Here is an 18,797-nt window from a genome sequence, read left to right as displayed (position 1 = left end):
GGGAGCATGGCCTCCCTTTCTTAGTTCTACAGATCTGGACCTCGCTGGGGCCTTCGGGTCTCCTTTGTTGCGGGCTCCAAGCAGTTACAGCCAGCGGAGGTTGAAATTAAGTTTTGAAACGCAGATAAATGTACATTTAAACTCCTGTAATTCCAGCGGGCCATCACTTTCTGATGCTAATTGGTGGCCCATTGTTAAGGTAGGCCCGGGTGTTTGCAAGGGGGCTTTGGAACAGGTTCGCAGAAGAACAGCTTACCCATGAGGCTGTGACCATTTATGGTGTGCTAAGGGCAGCACAGTGGCGCAGTGATTAGCATTGCTGCCTCACAGCGCAGAGGTCCCAGGTTCGATCCCGGCTCTGGGTCAGTGTGTGGAGTTTCTACATTCTCTCCATGTTTGCGTGGGTTTCGCTCCCACAACCCAAAGATGTGCAGGATAGGTGGATTAGTCACGCTAAATTGCCCCTTAATTGGAAAAAAAGAATTGGATATCTAAATTTAAAAAAAAATTATATTGTGTTAAAAGAAGCACTCCTGTACCTTGCTGCATAAAATAGTTAAAAATGAACTTTTTATCCAGAATTCTTTTGACTGCGCAGCCTGCACATGACCCAAAAGGTCAATTGCTATTTTTTTTAAAAATACATTAATTAAGCTTTTTTCATTTTATACCAAACAAAATACAAAAAGTACAAAAAAATCCATACAACAACAGTAAACTAAACAAAGAAAACAATCTAGTAAACAAGCACCTTTCCCCTACACTGACACGGAGTTTACTCTTCGAAGGGCCTCACTCCACACTTCCTCCTCCAATATAGGTCCCAACTCCTCCTCCCATTTGGTCTTCACCTCTTCCACAGAGACCTGATTCTCTCCCAAAATCCGTCCATATATATGACAATGTTCGACCCTCTTCAGACGCCAAACAGTAAAGGATCCTCTCCAACAAGGATGATGTTGGAAACAAAATTCCATACCTGGAGGTACCTAAACGAGCCCGAGACCGAGCCCGAAAGCCCACATTTCTCTGTCAATTCCTCCAGGCCGGCAAACTGCCCCTCCAGGAATAAATCATGCACTCTCTCCAGCCCCTTCCCCTTCCACACCCCAAATGTGGCATCCAACTTTGCCTGTTCGAACAAGTAGTTCATACATTACTCCCTGTACACACAACTGTGCAGCAAAATTTGGCTCCAACTCCATCTGCAAATTTGCTGATGACACGACCGTAGTGGTCGGATCTTGAACAGCAATGAGTCAGAGTACAGGAGGAAGATAGAGAACCCAGTGGCGTGGTGGAACGACAAAATCTCTTCCTCAACATCAGCAAATCTAAGGAGCTGGTCATTGACTTTAGGAAGCAAAGTATCATACACACCCCTGTCTTCATCAATGGTGCCGAGGTGGAGATGGTTGACAGCTTCAAATTCCTAGGAGTGCATATCACCAACAATCTGTTCTGGTCCATCCATGTCGAATCTACAACCAAGAAAGCACAACAGCTCCTATAATTCCACCAGCTGCCTTGGTGAGATTTGAACCCATGTTTGAAAACATTAACCTGGGTCTCTAGATTACTAGTCTGGTGACATTGCCATTATGCCATCACTTTCCCTCCAGATGGACTGCAGAGGTTCAAGAAGGTGGCTTGCCTTCACATTCTCAAGGGCAATTATGGGTGAGCAACAATTGCTAGCCTCGTCAGAAACACTCACATGCCATGAAAGAATAAAAAATAAAATGTTCTGACCCCTTTTGATGGTAACATGTTATGATCTGGTTAGCAATTGGAAATAGCTTGTTTAAAGTAGAAGAACTTTGAAACCCCAGGTACTTACTAAGAGGATAAAGCCGCAAGATTCCATGATTTTCTACAAAAAAAAAGATTTTACTATACAAAGTTTTTTAAATAGTTTAACTATTTACAAAATTTATCGTGTACTCTAACATTCAGAATTAACATACATATGAATTAATAGGCAAATTGCTGAACACATTACATTGCATATTAAATGACAGTTACAAATAAAACAACTCCTGTATTTCTCAGCAACCCACCCTGACCATGTAAGTCACAAAATCTTGTTAAACCTCTGTCTCCCTCATGAGGGATTTCAACTTTTTAATTTTGAAGACGTGTAAAATTTCTAGCCTCCGAATTCCCTCAAAAGCCACAACGACTCAAACTGCCTCAATGACTGCTCACCTCCTGGTGGTTTAGTCTCTTCTCCTGAGACTGTACACCATGGGTGGCTGCACTCTCACTTACCGGCTCACTTCCAACTCTTTTGCAGCCCGCTAGCTTCACTAAGTTGGCACTGCCCCTAAGTTTCTCCAAACTCCTGTCTCCTGGCTGCACCAAGCTATACATGGCTCCCTGAGCTTCTCGGGTCCCTAACTACCTGATGGAACTAGCAACGTTTCGCCAACTTCTGAGCTCTAACTGCACCAAAGTGTTCTGAGGCTTCTTTGGGATGCAAACCACATCTGGTCCAAAATGCAAAGAACTCCCCTCTCCCTGCAAACACAAACAAATTTAAACCAGAGAACCTTCTTGGGTTCCATCCATCTCCATAATGAGGCTTTTAACCTAATTTAACCCTGGCTCCCAAATCAAAACATCTTTCTGGGTTGCACTTCTTTGGAAGCAGTATAGACATCATATCTCCAATTCTCCAGCTAAGTAAACTGTTTTATGGCTCCATCTCTCCTAATCTGACTGTATTAAACAAATATGAATAACCTTCTGAACTGCTATTTTCTTTTAAGTGCTGTGGTAATCTCTAAAGCCCAGCATTTTAGTTACCTTACCAGCAATGATCTTCCCAGAATTAAACATTACCTCTAAAATATTAACATGAACCACAAACGAGATGTTCGTCACAGGTGTCAGCCAAATAGAGTGGGACTTTGGTACTATGTTTTTCCACACTATTATACAGATATTTTGTTTCTACTCAGTGGTGTCAATAGTACACTTCTTCCTCTGTAATTTATTTCTTACTGCAATTAAATATTATCGTATGACCTAATATTTTCCATTTATTTCTTTGGTTATTTCACTGAGGTAACATTTCTATTGGGGCACCAAATTTGTCAATGTAGTAACAAGGAGACATGAGTTTTAAAGGCCTGTTTACAGCTATTGTGTGATAACAAGCTACAATGGGAAATATTTATTCTTCATTCCTTGTTCCAGTGTTTCCTTCTTTCAAAACTTTGATAGGAAGCCTTGGGGCTGAGCTTTAACATGTTCCTAATCGGATTGATTGGACCAGTTCATGGTCCATTCCATACATGTATCTTCCTTCCCACTTTTTTCCACTAACTTGCCTGAATTCCAGAGGAGTGGCAGCATAAATGAGATGGAATCTAATGGTGCCATTGAGTGTGCACACCCAAGGCTTCTATAGTCTCCAGCTTAACAGTGAAAGCTCTTGGTAGCAAGGATGTTTGCTGCAGAGAGCCAGGTAAATGGATTTTCAGTTTTATTTAAAGGCTCCTTGTAGAAACAGGTGTGCTCCTCCTAGACCCACAAGGATACAGTGGGCATCTCCCTGGGCCAATTCACCTCTGATCTGAGGAGAGGAATGGTGGTTAGCATTGGTGCCTCATAGCACCAGGGACCTGGGTTCAATTCTGGCCTTGGGTAACTGCGTGCGTGTGTGTAATTTCCATGTTCTCCGGTTCCCCCCCCACAGTCCAAGGATTTGTAGGCTAGGTGCTTGGCCCTGCTAAATTGCCCCTTAGTTATATTTGACTGTTTTGTGTATGCAACATGTCCCTCTTGTACAGTTTTTCTTCTGAAAAATAGCAGTTACTGTTGTAATTCAGAGGAAAAACATTTTTTCATAAGTGTGTGACTGAGGAGAGGTGCCTCTGATGCCATGATTAAAATAGTGCAGTTAAAATAGGATATATTTAAGCTGGTAATTCATTCTTATTACTATTGTACGGTTTTCATGGTTGGTCTAATCTTATTACAGATGCTTTATCAAAAGATGCTAAAAGGGTAAGTGATCCAAATTAATTGTCTATTGTTGTATCAGAAAAGATCTGCAATTGCAACATTCCAAAATCCCCGCCATCAATGTCAAAAATTGGGTTTTGTCTGCCACCCATTTGGTTATGACAGAATTTAGCCATTAGCTCAGCTGAAGCAAAATCTGGACCCCACTCCTACTTACCATCCACTCTTGAAGCCACAATGACCTGCTGAATCTGAAATTATATACTGGCATACCCTCTCCACCTTCAGACACATTGCAAAACCCTACGTCCTACTGAGGCAACAATTGCCCCCCTTCTTTGCTTTATCAATCTATAACTCTTCAGCAGAGGCTAAGTCTCTTCCCAGCCGTCCCTCCCATTTAATGAAAGAACCTTCGGGATGAGAAGCATTCATGCACACTAACTCTCAGCCCACACCACTTTTTATGCAAAATCACTAACCAGACTTTCTCAAATGGATAAATAGGGAAAAGTGGCTCCATGCTGAGTTGACTCCCATCTCTTTTCCCCTGTTCTTGTCCCCTTTTCCTCACCGTTTCTCTCTTTCCCTCTCTCCCTCGTCCACTTCCACCTCTCTCTTCCTTTACTTTCTTTCATTATTTTAGGAAACAATTAGTGCTGAGGGCAATATACAAAGTGCATTCTATTATGGACTCGTATGAGCTTGAATCCTCGGCAGTGATACAGGAATTTCAAATTCTGAAGAAAGTTGAAATGAACTTGGATTTATTTTCTTTTCCAAAGAAGTGTTGAGGTGGCATCGTGGTTAGCACTGTTGCCTCACGGCTTCAGGGACCCGGGTTCAATTTCGGCCTCAGGTGGCTGTCTGTGTGGAGTTTGCACGTCCGCCCTGTGTCTGCGTGGGTTTCCTCCGGGTGCTCCGGTTTCCTCCCACAGTCCAAAGATGTGCAGTTACTGGGTTATGGGGATAGGGTGGAGGTGTGGGCTTAAGTAGGGTGCTCTTTCCAAGGGCTGGTGCAGGCACGATGGGCTGAGTGGCCTCCTGTACTGTAAATTCTATGTAAACTTTCAGATTATGAAGAAAAGTTGGTGAAACTAATCCAGGTAAATGTACCCAAGTAGGAACATAAAGCGTGTAACGTTTAGAATAGAAGGATCTTGTGGAATCTGTTACCATGGAAAAATATTGAAACAGCCAATCAGTACTAAAAAGGCAATTATGTGTTTTTAGAGTAAATAGATTGAAGGATTAGGTAGTTAATTTGGTAGAGATTGAAACCAATGGCCAGTGTTTTTTTGCGATTAATTGAATTTCATATGACTTTAAAGCATTTTTATTAATTAAATGTGTTATCTCTTTTTGGCCACATAGAGGAAATATTGAAATTCTGCACTGTAACATCTAAACTTTGTTGAAAACTTTGCATTATTGTGAGCTTTTAATACTATATCTCCTGATATTTTTAAATATTTGTCAGATAAAATACAAGAACAGAACAACAACAACACAACTGCTGAGATCTAAACAAGTTTTACAGGAAGTTCCTTCGACCCATGAAACTAATTCTAAGACTGAGAAGCCGTTATTGAAACATGCTGTAACCAACACTATTGTTGCGACTGGGAAAGGAGAAAATGCAGAACAGTTGATTTCAGATAAGAAGACGGATAATAAAATAAAAAATAATGCTGAAACCGTTCCTAAAAATGGTCAGTCTGGAAATAAAACTACTGTGAAGAAACTTGTTATAACCAAGCAACAGCCGCCAAAGAAGCAAAAGATTTCCTCTGACGTTTTAAAAGACAGCTTGGTATGTCTGACCCAAGAGCAACTCCAGCAAATTTTAACATCTATAAGTCATGTGAATGAAAATTCCAACCAAAACCAGCGAAGAGTCAAAAGTACAAAGCCAGGTAGGTGCCATGGAGGAGCCTCTGCAGCTTTGGAGTCAAAACAAATATTAAGCAGTAATTTATTTTCAGCGCTTGCAATTTCCTTCTGTAGGCAGTGGCATTAACAGCTTTCCTTTGCTGCCTGACTTGCTGAATAGCTTCAGCAGTTTTTGTTTTCATTTTCGATTTCCAGCTACCGCAATATTTTGCTTTTCTACTAGCTTTCCTCTGATACCTTCTCCAAATGATCATTCTTCACATGTGAACTTGGGTCTCGAGTGTCAGTGGACTATTCAACTATGGGGTGGGTAGGGAAAGCAACCCTGCCAAACTTGATCTTGATCAACACCCCTTTTGAGGAGGATTTACTTACGTTAATTAGGAGCAAGACCCTCCGCTAATTTTGTTTATCCTACCTTCCTGTAAAGGATCTCTGAGCCGATTGCAACTCCAAACTATACATTTTGGCTGAAATGAGGTACCTTGGCACAAGCCAAGAGAAAACCTGCGATCCTTCAAATCAGCATCACATTATGAAAACTATGAGCATTCTTTTTAGAAGCTAATAATGTTACTTTCCGGTCCAAAATGTAAGCATAACTCTATGGTGATCTGAGGGGATTTCGTGTCGTCTCAAAATTCTACAGTTTACTGTATTTGTTCACTGATTAGCACCTTAGTCCTGTTGTGTAACCAAATGTTTTGTGCAATCCTAGTTCTGATAAACTTACTGGAGATGGGACAAGGGATCCAGAAAAATGTTAATGTTTGCAGGGGATCTTCATAGACAACATTTTGAAAATAATGTTCTCCAGTGTGTTGCTGTACTTCACTCTGGATAGAATAAAATATCAATTTTCTTTTAAAATTATTGGACCTTTTAATCAAATATAATGTTTTAAACAAAAATAAATCAAAAATGCCAATTTTAATGGTGCTTATTTTACCTGTATTCTTACCCAACTAATTGATGGCGAAACCGTACAATTACAGAACTGTATGGTGCAGAAGGAGGCCATTTGGCCCATTGTGTCTGCACAGCCGTTCAAATGAGCAACTCGCCCAGCGCCATTCACCTGCCTTCTCCCCTGCACGTTCTTCCTTTTCAGATAACAGTCTAACTCCCTTTTCAATTCTTCAATTCAACCTGCATTCACTACACTCATGGGCATACATTCCAAACCCTAAACGTGCTGCGTAAAAAAAGGTTTCTCCTTGTATCACTTCTGTATTTACTAATTACTTTAAATCTGTGCCTATCTTTTCATGAGTATGAACAGTTTCTCCTGTCTATTCTGTCCAGACACCTTGTGACTTTGAATACCTCTATCAAATCTCCTCAACCATATTTTCTCTAAGGAAAATGGTCCTAACTTCGCCAATCTTTGGTAATTGAAGTTTCACATCACTGGAAAAATTCCTGTGGATCTTTTCTGCATCTTCTTTAATACCTTAACATCCTTAGCGTGGTGCCCAGAGCTGACACAATACTCTGAAGCCAACTTAACAAATTCAACACCATGTAAGGACTCCATCCCTTTCTTTCAGCTCTTTCGCCTCCGTCGCATTTGTTCCGATGATGCCACTTTCCAAAGTTGTGCTTCGAAAATGTGTTCCTTCTTCCTCAACCGATTTCCCACCTACAGTTGTTGACGGGGCCCTCAACAGCGTGCGGTCCATCTTCCGCGGCACTACCCTCGCCCCCTCCCTTCCCCCCCAGAACAAGGATAGAGCCCCCCTCGTTCTCACATTTCACCCCACCAGCCTCCGTATGCAAAGCATAATCCTCTGCCATTTTCGCCAACTCCAGAGTGATGCCACCACCAAACACATCTTCCCTTCACTCCCTCTGTCAGCATTCCGCAGAGACCGTTCCCTCCGGGATAATCTAATCCACTCCACCATACCCAACACCTCGCCCATCACCCATGGGACCTTCCCATACAATCGCAGAAGGTGTAACACCTGGGGCGTCATTCTCCGACCCCCCGCCGGGTCGGAGAATGGCCGTTGGCCGCCGTGAATCCCGCCCCCGCTCCCGCCGAAGTCTCCGGTACCGGAGATTGGGCGGGGGCGGGAATCGGGCCGCGCCGGTTGGCGGGACCCCCCGTTCAATTCTCCGGCCTGCATGGGCCGAAGTCCCGCCCAGAAGTTGCCTGTCCCGCCGGCGTAAATCAAACCTGGTATTTACCGGCGGGACCAGGCGGCGTGGGCGGGCTCCGGGGTCCTGGGGGGGGGGGGGGGCGCGGGGCGATCTGACCCCGGGGGGTGCCCCCACGGTGGCCTGGCCCGCGATCGGGGCCCACCGATCCGCGGGCGGGCCTGTGCCGTGGGGGCACTCTTTCCCTTCCGCCTCCGCTACGGCCTCCACCATGGCGGAGGCGGAAGAGACTCTCCCCACTGCGCATGCGCGGGAAACTTTCAGCGGCCGGACGCTCCCGCGCATGCGCCGGGAAAATGTCAGCGGCCGCTGACGCTCCCGCGCATGCGCCACATTTCCGCGCCCTTTCCGCCAGCTGGCGGGGCGGAAATCCCTCCGGCGTCGGCCTAGCCCCTCAATGTTGGGGCTAGGCCGCCAAAGATGCGGAGCATTCCGCACCTTTGGGCCAGCGCGATGCCCGTCTGATTGGCGCCAGTCGGCGGACATCGCCGGTTGGGGGAGAATTTCGCCCCTGCTCCTTCACCTCTTCCATGCTTAACATCCCAGGCCCAAAACACTCATTCCAGGTTAAGCAGCATTTCACTTGCACCTCTTTCAATTTGGTCTATTGCATTCGCTGCTCCTAATGTGGTCATCTCTATATTGGAGAGACCAAAGGTAACTTTGACTGGATGGTCACTTTACTGAGCACCTTCGGTCTGTGCGCATTCCCATTGCTTACCATTTTAACACAAGACCCTGCTCCCATGCCTGTCCTTGGCCTGTTGCAATGTTCCAGTGAAGCTCAACGCAAACTGGAGGAAAAGCATCTCATCTTCCAGTTAGGCACGCTGCAGCCTTCTGGTCTCAACATCGAATTCAACAACTTCAGGTAATTAGCTCTACCACACCTCGCCTCCTTTGTTTTCATTCCATTTCATTTTAACTGTCTTTTACCTTTTATTTCTTTCTTGTCTTTCTTTATATGTATCCCCCCCCCACTCTTTCTCCATCTTATCCCCTTTTCCTTTCCTTTTCTCCCCTTTGCTTTCCCCTCCCCCACATCTACATCTGTCACAGCTTACCCTGTGATTTTAGTTTCTCTGCTGTTTGGCTTTTCATGCCTTTTATTCTCTCTGGGGTCTACTGTTAGCACTCTCTTCCCTTGGTTTCTGTGGCCATTGGCACTCTTTTCCCTTTGTTTCTGTGGCCATTAGCACGTTTTCCCCTTGGTTTCTGTGGGTAGGACTCATCTTTCATTCCCTCACCCTACAGTATAAATATCTCTCACTTTCTGTGCCTTTGCTTTGACAAAAGGTCATCTGGACCCGAAATGTTAGCTCTTTTCTCTCCTTACAGATGCTGCCAGACCTGCTGAGATTTTCCAGCATTTTCTCTTTTGGTTAATAAAATCAACGTGCCCTCCATGCTCTTGAACTCTATGCCCCTATTATTAATAAAGCCCAAAAACTGTACACTTTATTAACTGTTCTCTCAACCTGTCCTGCCACCTTCAACGAGTTATGCACAAATACACCCAGATCTCTTATGTTCTTGCACCCCTTTTAGAGTTGTCACCTTTATTTTATAGTGTCTTTCCATGTTCTTCCTACCATAATGAATCACGTCACATTTCTTTGTATTGTGCTTCATCTGCCACCTGCCCACCCATTCCATCGACATGATAATGTTCCTTTCAAGTTCTACACTATCCTTCTCACAGTTCACAGTACTTGTAAGTTTGCTCTGCACATGAAGGTCTAGGTAATTTAAGATATACCAGCCAAAGCAAGGGTCTCAGCATTGACCCCTGGCGAACTCCACTACTGAGCTACCTCCAGCACAAAGCATTCATTTACCGCTACTTTTCCCTGTCGCTCAGCCAAATCTGTATCCATGTTGCTACTATCCCTTTTATTTTATGAGCTACAACCTTGATCAAAAGTCTGTCATGCAGCACCAAATCAAATGGCTTTTGGAAGTCCATGCACACCACATCAATAGCATTTCCCTCATCAACCCTCTCTGTTACCTCTTCAAAAACTCCAGCAAGTTAGTTGAACATGATTTTCCTTGAAAAAAATCCATGTTGGCTTTTCTTAATTAGCGCACATTTATTCATGTGACTATTCATTTTGTCCTGAATTATTGTTTCTGGAAGTTTCCCCACCACTGAAGTTAAACTGATTGGCCTGTAGTTGCTGGGCCTTTTTACACCTTTTTAAAAAAAAAAAAAAATTTAAAAATTTAGAGTACCCAATTCATTTTTTCCAATTAAGGGGCAATTTAGCGTGTTCAATCCACCTACCTTGCACACTTTTGGGTTGTGGGGGCGAAACCCACACAAACACGGGGAGAATGTGCAAACTCCACACGGACAGTGACCCAGAGCCGGGTTCGAACCTGGGACCTTGGCACCGTGAGACTGCAGTGCCACCACTGCGCCACCGTGCTGTCATCTTTACACCTTTTTTTGAATGAGGCTGTAATGTTTGAAATTCTCCAGTCCTCTGGCACCACCCTGAACCTTAGGAAGATTGAAAAGTTAGAGCCAATGCCATTGCAATTTTGGCTCTCATTTTCCTCTGTACCCTTGGATATATCTCACCTGGTCCTGGTTCCTTCTTAACCTTTACTTACAGATAACTATCCAATACCACCACCTTTCTAAACCCATCTAGTGCCTGAATTGTCCTGGGTAGCATCTTCTTAACAAAAGACTGACCACGGGGATAGTAAACAAGATTTTCTGCTTTGAACTGCTGATTGTTTTATTTCTTAATAGGTAAAGAAGCTGAGGCCACACATAAAGAGCATAAAGGGGAAGGGAATGCAACTCTGCAAAATGGTATTGGCTGCACCAATAATGAGACCTCGCAGGACAATAGTTCATCACAAAAACCACAGGCGACTAATAAATCTGGAGCAAATGTTGAACAAACAAACCCTGTGCAAACTGAAAAGACTATGGGTGTTGGGTAGGTAGCGGAAACCAAGCCATTAAGTACAATATGAATGTGCTAAATACATCAGGAATCTCAATTGTATTATAATAATTTGTGCAAGGATGTACAATAAGCCTGTTATGATACAATGCACCTTTAAAGTCCGGTAGAGAGTTGATGATGCCATTTATTGTAGTGAGTGATCGGCACTACCAATACTTGTAAGTGGCAATTGTTAGCTCTACAGCAGTAGCGAGTTGCCGTTATTTTGCATCTTTAAATGTACTTGATCGAAGAAGTAGGTTCTAAGGAGCGTCTTAAAGAGGAGAGAGGGTCATAGAGGTTTATGGAAGGAATTCTAGAGCTTAAGGCCTTTAATGACATGGTAGAATGTTGAAAATCATGGATTTTGACGAGGCCATAACTGCAAAAGCATTCAGATCTTGGAGGATTGTGGAACTGGAGGTTGCAGTGATAGGGAGGGGTATGGTCATGGAGTGGTTTGAAAATGAGGATTCTAAATGAAAAATTGCTCCAATTCTCTACTTCTGTTGGATTTTTTTCCTGCTTGCTTTGCAAGCATCTACCCCCACAGACAATCTAACTGATAGAAACAACAATTGCATTATGCACTCTCTTTTATTGTAGAAAAGCTTAAATGAAGGGAAAGATGTCCAGAAGATGGCGCCGGAGCGAGGTGACTCTCTGCAAGCTCTCCACAGCAGATCCACCTTTTTACTTAACTTATACTTGTTATTTTCTTTTATTCCCTTTTCTTCCCATGTACTTAATGATCTGTTGAGCTGCTCGCAGAAAAATATTTTTCACTGTACCTCGGTGCACGTGACAATAAACAAATCCAATCCAATCCATCCAAGCATCCGAGACCGCAGAAGAAGTGTGGAGTTTAGGAAACTAGTTCTGGATTCGAACTGAGGTGACTAAAGACTTTTCCACAAATGGTAGAGCACAGTGAGGAAGCAAGGAGGCTCACAAAAATAGCACATCTTTGGCGTGTGGAGGTGTGACCCATGCAGACACAGCGAGAATGTGCAAACGCCACACAGACAGTGACCCAGGGCTGGGATCAAACTTGGGTCCTCGGTGCCATGAGGTAGCAATGCTAACTACTGTGCCACCTGACCCAAACGATTCTCTTGTGCACAGTTATTCATCTCACTCGCCAAATTGGCCATTTCTTATGTGGTGCTATGTCATCAGTTTTGACTATTCAACTGGAGAAATGTATTCTTATGTACAGCTTTCTATAAAGGTTAATTGAATAGTTATCATGAGTGAAATCCATAACTGCTTTTCCTCAGTCATGCCTCTGTTGCCTCTGGATGTGGCTGTTCTAATGCACTCCTGCCTGATCTCCCCCGTTCTACCTTCTGTAGACTTGAGGTCACCCTGGGCTCTGTTGCCTGTATCTTGGCTCATGTGGCCCTGTTAACCAATGTTCCTGAGCTCTTTGACTTAAATTGGCTCTGGTCAAACAACCTCTTTATTTTAGAATTCTCATCCGTTTTTTGTGTGTCCATCTGTGACTATGTCCATCCCCATCTCCTCTGGCCCTACCATCCTCCAGGATATCTGCTGTCATCTGATTCTGGTCTCTTGAGCATCCCTGGTTTTTGTCACTTCACTTTTGGCAGCTGTTTCTTCGACTGCCTGGACTCTGGAGTTGCCTTCCTCACTGCCTCTTTACCTCGCTTTCCTCCCTTAAGACCAAGCTTTTGGTCATCTGACTTAACACCACCCTTATGTAGCTGATTATTTTAGTTTAAAGTAGCCCTGTGAAGCACCTAGGGACATTTCATTATGTTAAAGGTGCTCTATAAATATGTTATTTCTAGCCGTCATCTTATTTCTTTGGCTGGAAGTATTGACAAACATTTTTTCTTTCTTTGTTGCATAATCAGGCAAATGTTTTCCTACACACTGTTCCAGAACTTGATCACTTTAGATATTCTATGAATAATCTAAATTTTATGGCTTTTTGATTGATCCGCAAAGGGGCGATTTCATTGTTTTTAGAATTGTATTGCAAGTTCATAATTCTTTAAAACAAGCAGCAAAAAATATACTTCTGTTTCTTTTTTGCGTGAACGGCATTACTTGACTAGTGCATCCAACCAAGTCGAAGATGGTCTTTTCAGGCATCTTGGAGAACGCGAAAATGAAAAGGATCAGCTGGAAGCCAAGCGAATCCAATGGAAAAAAGAACTAGGTAAGTGATGTTTCATGATTGCAAAAAATAGTTTCTTTTTTTTTCTGCACTGAGAATAATAGTGAAACCATCTGCTCTCACCATTTTTATAGACTAAATAGAACAGAAACTTTGAATGTCCCCACGTGTAGAGTTTAAATAAAAATTTTTAAAAAAAAATGTATTCTCCTTTTTTCACATTTTCTCCCAAATTTACACCCAACAATAAACAATAATCAGTAACGAATGTAATGTGAATCCCCATATCAATAACAACGATCCCATCCTCCCACCAAACCCCAGACATTGGTCCGTATGTAACATAAACAAATGACAAGAAGGAATTGGGAATCATCCATAGTCACCATTAACACAAGTCCCTCTCCCTCTCAATGTTCGATGTGATCCAATTCTCGAAAGTGCATAATGAATGACGCCCATGAATTGTAGAACCCGTCCATCCTTCCCCTCAGTTCAAATTTGACCTTTTCAAGCATCAAGAATTCCAGCAGGTCTCCCTGCCATGCCAGGGCACCGGGTGGAGAGGTTGATCTCTACACTAACAGGATCCGCCTTCGGGCGATCAACTAGGCGAAGGCTCTCTCGCTCGGCTCCGGCTCCAAGATGGCCAAACGCACCAAGAAGGTGGGGATCGTGGGGAAATACGGCACCCGGTACGGAGCCTCCCTCCGCAAAATGGTGAAGAAGATCGAGATCAGTCAGCACCCCAAATACACCTCCTTCTGCAGCAAGACAAAGATGAAGCGCAGAGCAGTCGGGATCTGGCATTGTGGATCTTGCATGAAAACAGTGGCTGGAGGAGCCTGGGCCTACAACACCACCTCGGCCGTCACCGTGAAGTCTGCAATTCGCCGTCTGCGGGAGCTGAAGGATCAGTGAGCACTGGTCCTGGAATCAACACCTTCCAGAGGTTCATGTATCAGCAAACTTGTTAATAAAATGTTAAAGGCAAAAAAAAACTAGGCGAAGGCAACAACATCTGCCTCCGCGTCCGTTGCCAACCCTGGCTGGTCTGACACCCCGAATATGGCCTCCCGAGGGCCCGGATCCAGTTTCACGTGCACCACCTTAAGAGGTTATCCTAAACACCTCCTTCCAGTAATCCTCCAGCTTTGGACAGGACCAAAACATATGAACGTGGTTTGCGGGGCCTTCCCCGCAACGTTAATACACATCTTCTACGCCCTCAAAGAGCCGGTTCATCCTCACCCTTGAAAGGTGTACTCTATACACCAACTTCAGCTGTATCAAACCCAACATCGCACGAGGTGGAGGTGTTCACCCTCCGCCAGCCCACACTTCACTCCCAGCTCCTTCAGTGCTGCAAACCGACCCCCAAGAAACACATCTTTTAGTGTCCTAATTCCTTTCTCCTCCCATCTCCAAAAATTTCCATCCCACTTCCCTGGCTCAAATCTATGATTCCCATGAATCGGCATTTCCCTTGACCCTGCCCCCAACCTGAAGTGCTGTTGAAACTGCCTTCAAATTCTCAACGAAGCTATTGCTACTGGACTCCCTGAGTATCTCCCTGGGGCCGCCGGGAGCGGTGCTGTCGCTAGCACCTTCAATCCTGACCCCCTACCCAAACTCTCCTCCATTCTGACCCATTGGGAGTCAACTCCTCTGACCCAGCTTCGGACCTTCTCCACATTCACTGCCCAGTAATAATACATCAGGTTCGGAAGATCCCCACGTCTGGAGTTAAACATGGAAAAGTGGAAATTTGTGTCAAAGTTGCCCTACTCCTCAGCAGGCTACCCTATAGCAGTACTTTATTGAGATAAGATCAGGTGCTCGAAGACAAAATGTTGCTGCTAAAAGGCCTGGGGGCAACTACCAGCATGATGCAAGGCAAGCAACATTCCTTCGCCACTGACGCAAAACTCGGGCCAATTATTTTGAAACTCATCCATAAAAGAAAATGTTTTAAGCCTGTGCATTGTAGGTGTGATTTCAAATTGCTTTGATAAATTTAGGATTGATTTCATTTAGTGAATTGTAGAAGTCAAAAGTGTGATGGAGATTTTGATCAGCAAACGGTGGCATTTTTTAATAAGTACACTTTTTATGTTAGGCTTTTATAATTAGTGAAGAGGTAAATCCTGAAGTGATATCTGGGAAGGTGAGTAGTATTACAATAGAGATAAGGATATATTTTGCCAAGGTTAGTTGAGTTAAAGGAATACAGTCCCAGGATCCAATGGAGTTCACCCTAAGGGTGATGAAGGCATCTTCCACATGGCCCAAATCCTCCAGTCTCTGAATGCATGACAGGACCCTGTTGAAGTTTTGACTCGTGACTTGCATGGAAATTGCGCAGGAAGTTTAAATTTCCGATGGGCAATTTCCCTCACTGACCGGGGGAAGCGCTGACTACTTGGAACATTTAAAACTTTTATTAGAGCTGGAAATGCTAGACTTTTGTGATTGTGCTAACTTGAGGTTGCTGCTGAAGAAAGTTGTTGGAATTGTGAAGTTGATAGGGATCGGGCAACTCTAAGTGGGATTTAAAGACGTGTTGTAAGCAACCCAAAGACTAAGTCAAATCAATAAACAATTTATTGATGGATACACGTGAAGGCACATAGCTAAGTTCATGATCTTATAAACATAAAAAGGGCTCAAGTTACCAAGGCAGGCTCTCATAGTTTGTAGTCAGGTTCCGAAGTGGGTTCATTGTCCAGTGTAACCCACAAAGCAGGAATCCAACATCGTCCCCACTCCTGCCCCTTATTATTGCTTGATGATCTACTTGTATAGTGTAAGGGTTTGTAGTTGAACCTCCTCTCCAACACTCTCTCCCTCAATGTCAGCAGAACTAAAGAGCTTGACTTCGGGGAGCAAAGTATCATAGATACATAGAAGATAGGAGCAGGAGGAGGCCTTTGACCTTTCGAGCCTGCTCTGCCATTCACCACGATCATGGCTGATCATCCAACTCAGTAGCCTAATCCTGCTTTCTCCCCATAACCTTTGATCCCATTTGCCCCAAGTGCTATATCTAGCTGCCTCTCAAATATATTTAATCTTTTAGCATCAACTACTCCCTGTGGTAATGAACTCCACAGACTCACCATTCTTTGGGTGAAGAAATATCTCCTCATCTCTGTCCAAAATGGTTTATGCTGAATCCTCAGACTGACTGCTGGTTCTGGGCACACCCACCATTGGGAACATCTTCCCTGCATCTACCCTGACTAGTCCAGTTAGAATTTTATAAGTCTCTATGAGACATCCCCCCCCCCCCCCCATTCTTCTGAACTCCAGTGAGAACAATCCTAACCTAATCAATCTCTGACAGTCCTGCCATCTATGGTCGATGCTATGACCAATAAAACACAACCGGTCTATACTTCCTCAGCAAACTAATGAAATTCGGCATGTCCACATCGACTCTTGACAATTTTGACAGATGTACCATAGAAAGCATCTTATCTGGCTGCATCACAGCCTGGCATGACAACGGCTCGGCCCAAGACCGTAAGAAACTACAGAGAGTTGTGAACACAGCCCAGTCCATCACCCAAACCCACCTCCCATCCATTGACTCTGTCTACACCTCCCGCTGCCTTGGGAAAGCAGGCAGCCTAATCAAAGACCCCTCTCACCTGGGTTACTCTCTCTTCCAACTTCTTCCATTGGGCAGGAGATACAAAAGTCTGAGAACACCCACTAACAGGTTTAAAAACAGCTTCTTCCTGATGTAACCAGACTCCTGAATGACCCTCTTATGGACTGAACTGAGTATTTCACAGATCTTCTCCACTGAGTAGTATTGCACTCCGTATGCTCACCCATTGCCTGTGCCTATGTATTTGCACTTTATATTTAAGTATGTCCTGTGCTCTGTTTTCATGTATGGAATGACCTATCTGGACTGTATGCAGACAATTCTTTTCACTACTGTGACAATAAAACAAATCCAAATCCAATCCAAGATTGCCGTGAATGCACTTAGGTTGAAGGTCGCCAGTTCCTTCTGATATTGCTGGTGGCCATTTTGTGTAAGGCCTGGCTGTACTTGGTGGCCATGTTCGGTAAGGGACTGACGCGATCTAGAAAGTGGAGGAGCGAGCATTGGAAATACACCCCTACAGTACCCAGTGCCTTGTGACATCACGTAATATTGTACTGAGGTTTAAGTAGTGTCCACCAGTGCCTACACCAAAGTGTAAATAAAAGTTTCCCACTACTGCACCCACTGTGCTGATCAGAAGAAATATTTATTTTTCTCTTTCCTATCTTAAAAAAAGAGTCTAAACCTTGGTCATAAAATCGATTTTCAGGATCAATAATGCTGTTGGGGAACTTCGGTGGTTGATGTGAGGGGAAGATAAGCACGCGGGCAGCTCCCGCTGAAAACCTGACCTTTCTACCCTTTTTCCCGGCGCCATGATTCTTTAACTTACCAAAAAAATCCTGAAATTAACTGGATAGAGTTCCCTCATCTCTGCGATGCCCAGGAGAAAGCCAGAAAGGTATCGGCCAGAAATTTCATGGCAGACTCAGACTCTGAAGCCTCACACGAAACAACGAGAGGTAAGATGGCGAAGGCAGCTGCTTCTCCAGCCACACCACGAAAGGCTGAAGCACTCAGCAAATCTTTGGCTGTTGAGCTCAAAATATATTGATGATCCTTGACTTTGGATCTTAGAAAATCAATCGAGGAGGTCTCGGCCCCTATTCATTCAGTTCTCAAGAGCACCAATCAGACCGCTGAAGCACAAGGAGGCACATTTAAGGACACGGAGATTGCACTGTCTGACCATAGTGATAGGATCATCTTCTTGGAGTCAGACCTTGCCACTGTGATCAAGGGTATTAACATCCAAGCTGGACGACCTGAAGAACCGATCCAGAAGGCAAAGTGCTTGTGTTGTGGGATTACCGGAGAGAATCAAAGGTCGCACCCCTACTAGGTATTTCTCAGACATGTTCAACAAAATGGTGGGCGAGCATGTACTTCCATCCCCCCTCCAGAATTGGACTGGGCCCACTGTTCACTTCGACTCCAAGTCTCGCTTCGCAGATCCTCCTCGTGCAGTAATTGCAAGGTTTCACAGCTTTAATGAGAAGGAGTTGGTGCTTCGATGGGCAGGCGCACCGGGATTTTACATGGGAAAGCCACTCTTATCGGGTTCTACCGGTACATGAGTGCAGACCTAGCCAAGAAGAGGGCTGCCTTTAACAGTGAAATCTTCCCTGTATAAGAATGGAGTCAACTTCAGGATGATTTATCCAACCTGCCTTTTGTGTAACATTCTGTGAAAAGGACTATTTTTTGACTTGCCGGGAGATGAAGACTCCTTTTTCCAGAAGCACAATTTGTGCTTTGTTTAATCTGATCTATCACCAGTATTTGATCCCACACCGGAATTCTATGCAAGCAGACAAAGGTTGCAGACCCAGTTTCAGCTACTGACCACCAATATGTCTGTACATCTGCTACAGCGCTCCAGGGGTACTTTGTATGAATATGGGGAGAAGGTTAGTCGCCTTTTAGCACACCAACATTAATGACAATTGGCCTTCCGTGAGATCCTCCAGATACTCAGACTGGGCAGAAACTTTGTTTCCACCCCTCTTCAGGTCAATGTGACTTTTACATCCTG

The 18,797-nt window shown here is 44.1% G+C and overlaps 2 protein-coding genes across 3 annotated transcripts in view; both read left to right on the top strand.

The window, feature by feature from the left end:
* The window catches only part of ccdc66 (coiled-coil domain containing 66), a 131,746-nt gene that overhangs the window by 17,991 nt on the left and 94,958 nt on the right, over window positions 1-18,797 (top strand). For both annotated transcript variants that reach the window (XM_072472458.1, XM_072472457.1), the window contains exons 3-6: window positions 3,989-4,014; window positions 5,453-5,888; window positions 10,793-10,985; window positions 13,079-13,182. In XM_072472458.1, coding sequence (XP_072328559.1) covers window positions 3,989-4,014; window positions 5,453-5,888; window positions 10,793-10,985; window positions 13,079-13,182 — 759 coding nt within the window. The remainder of the gene's footprint in view (window positions 1-3,988; window positions 4,015-5,452; window positions 5,889-10,792; window positions 10,986-13,078; window positions 13,183-18,797) is intronic.
* LOC140388383 (large ribosomal subunit protein eL43-like) lies at window positions 13,768-14,135 on the top strand. Its single transcript, XM_072472459.1, has one exon. The coding sequence runs from the start codon at window positions 13,786-13,788 to the stop codon at window positions 14,059-14,061; it is 276 nt and encodes a 91-aa protein (XP_072328560.1). The 5' UTR covers window positions 13,768-13,785; the 3' UTR covers window positions 14,062-14,135.

Source organism: Scyliorhinus torazame, chromosome 13, assembly GCF_047496885.1.
Source record: "Scyliorhinus torazame isolate Kashiwa2021f chromosome 13, sScyTor2.1, whole genome shotgun sequence".
NCBI classification, from domain to species: Eukaryota; Metazoa; Chordata; class Chondrichthyes; order Carcharhiniformes; family Scyliorhinidae; genus Scyliorhinus; species Scyliorhinus torazame.
This window is presented reverse-complemented; position numbering and strand designations above follow the sequence as displayed.

Excerpts from the sequence above, each read along its gene's own strand:
- LOC140388383 (XM_072472459.1), top strand. The coding sequence starts at position 13,786 with ATGGCCAAACGCACCAAGAAGGTGGGGATCGTGGGGAAATACGGCACC.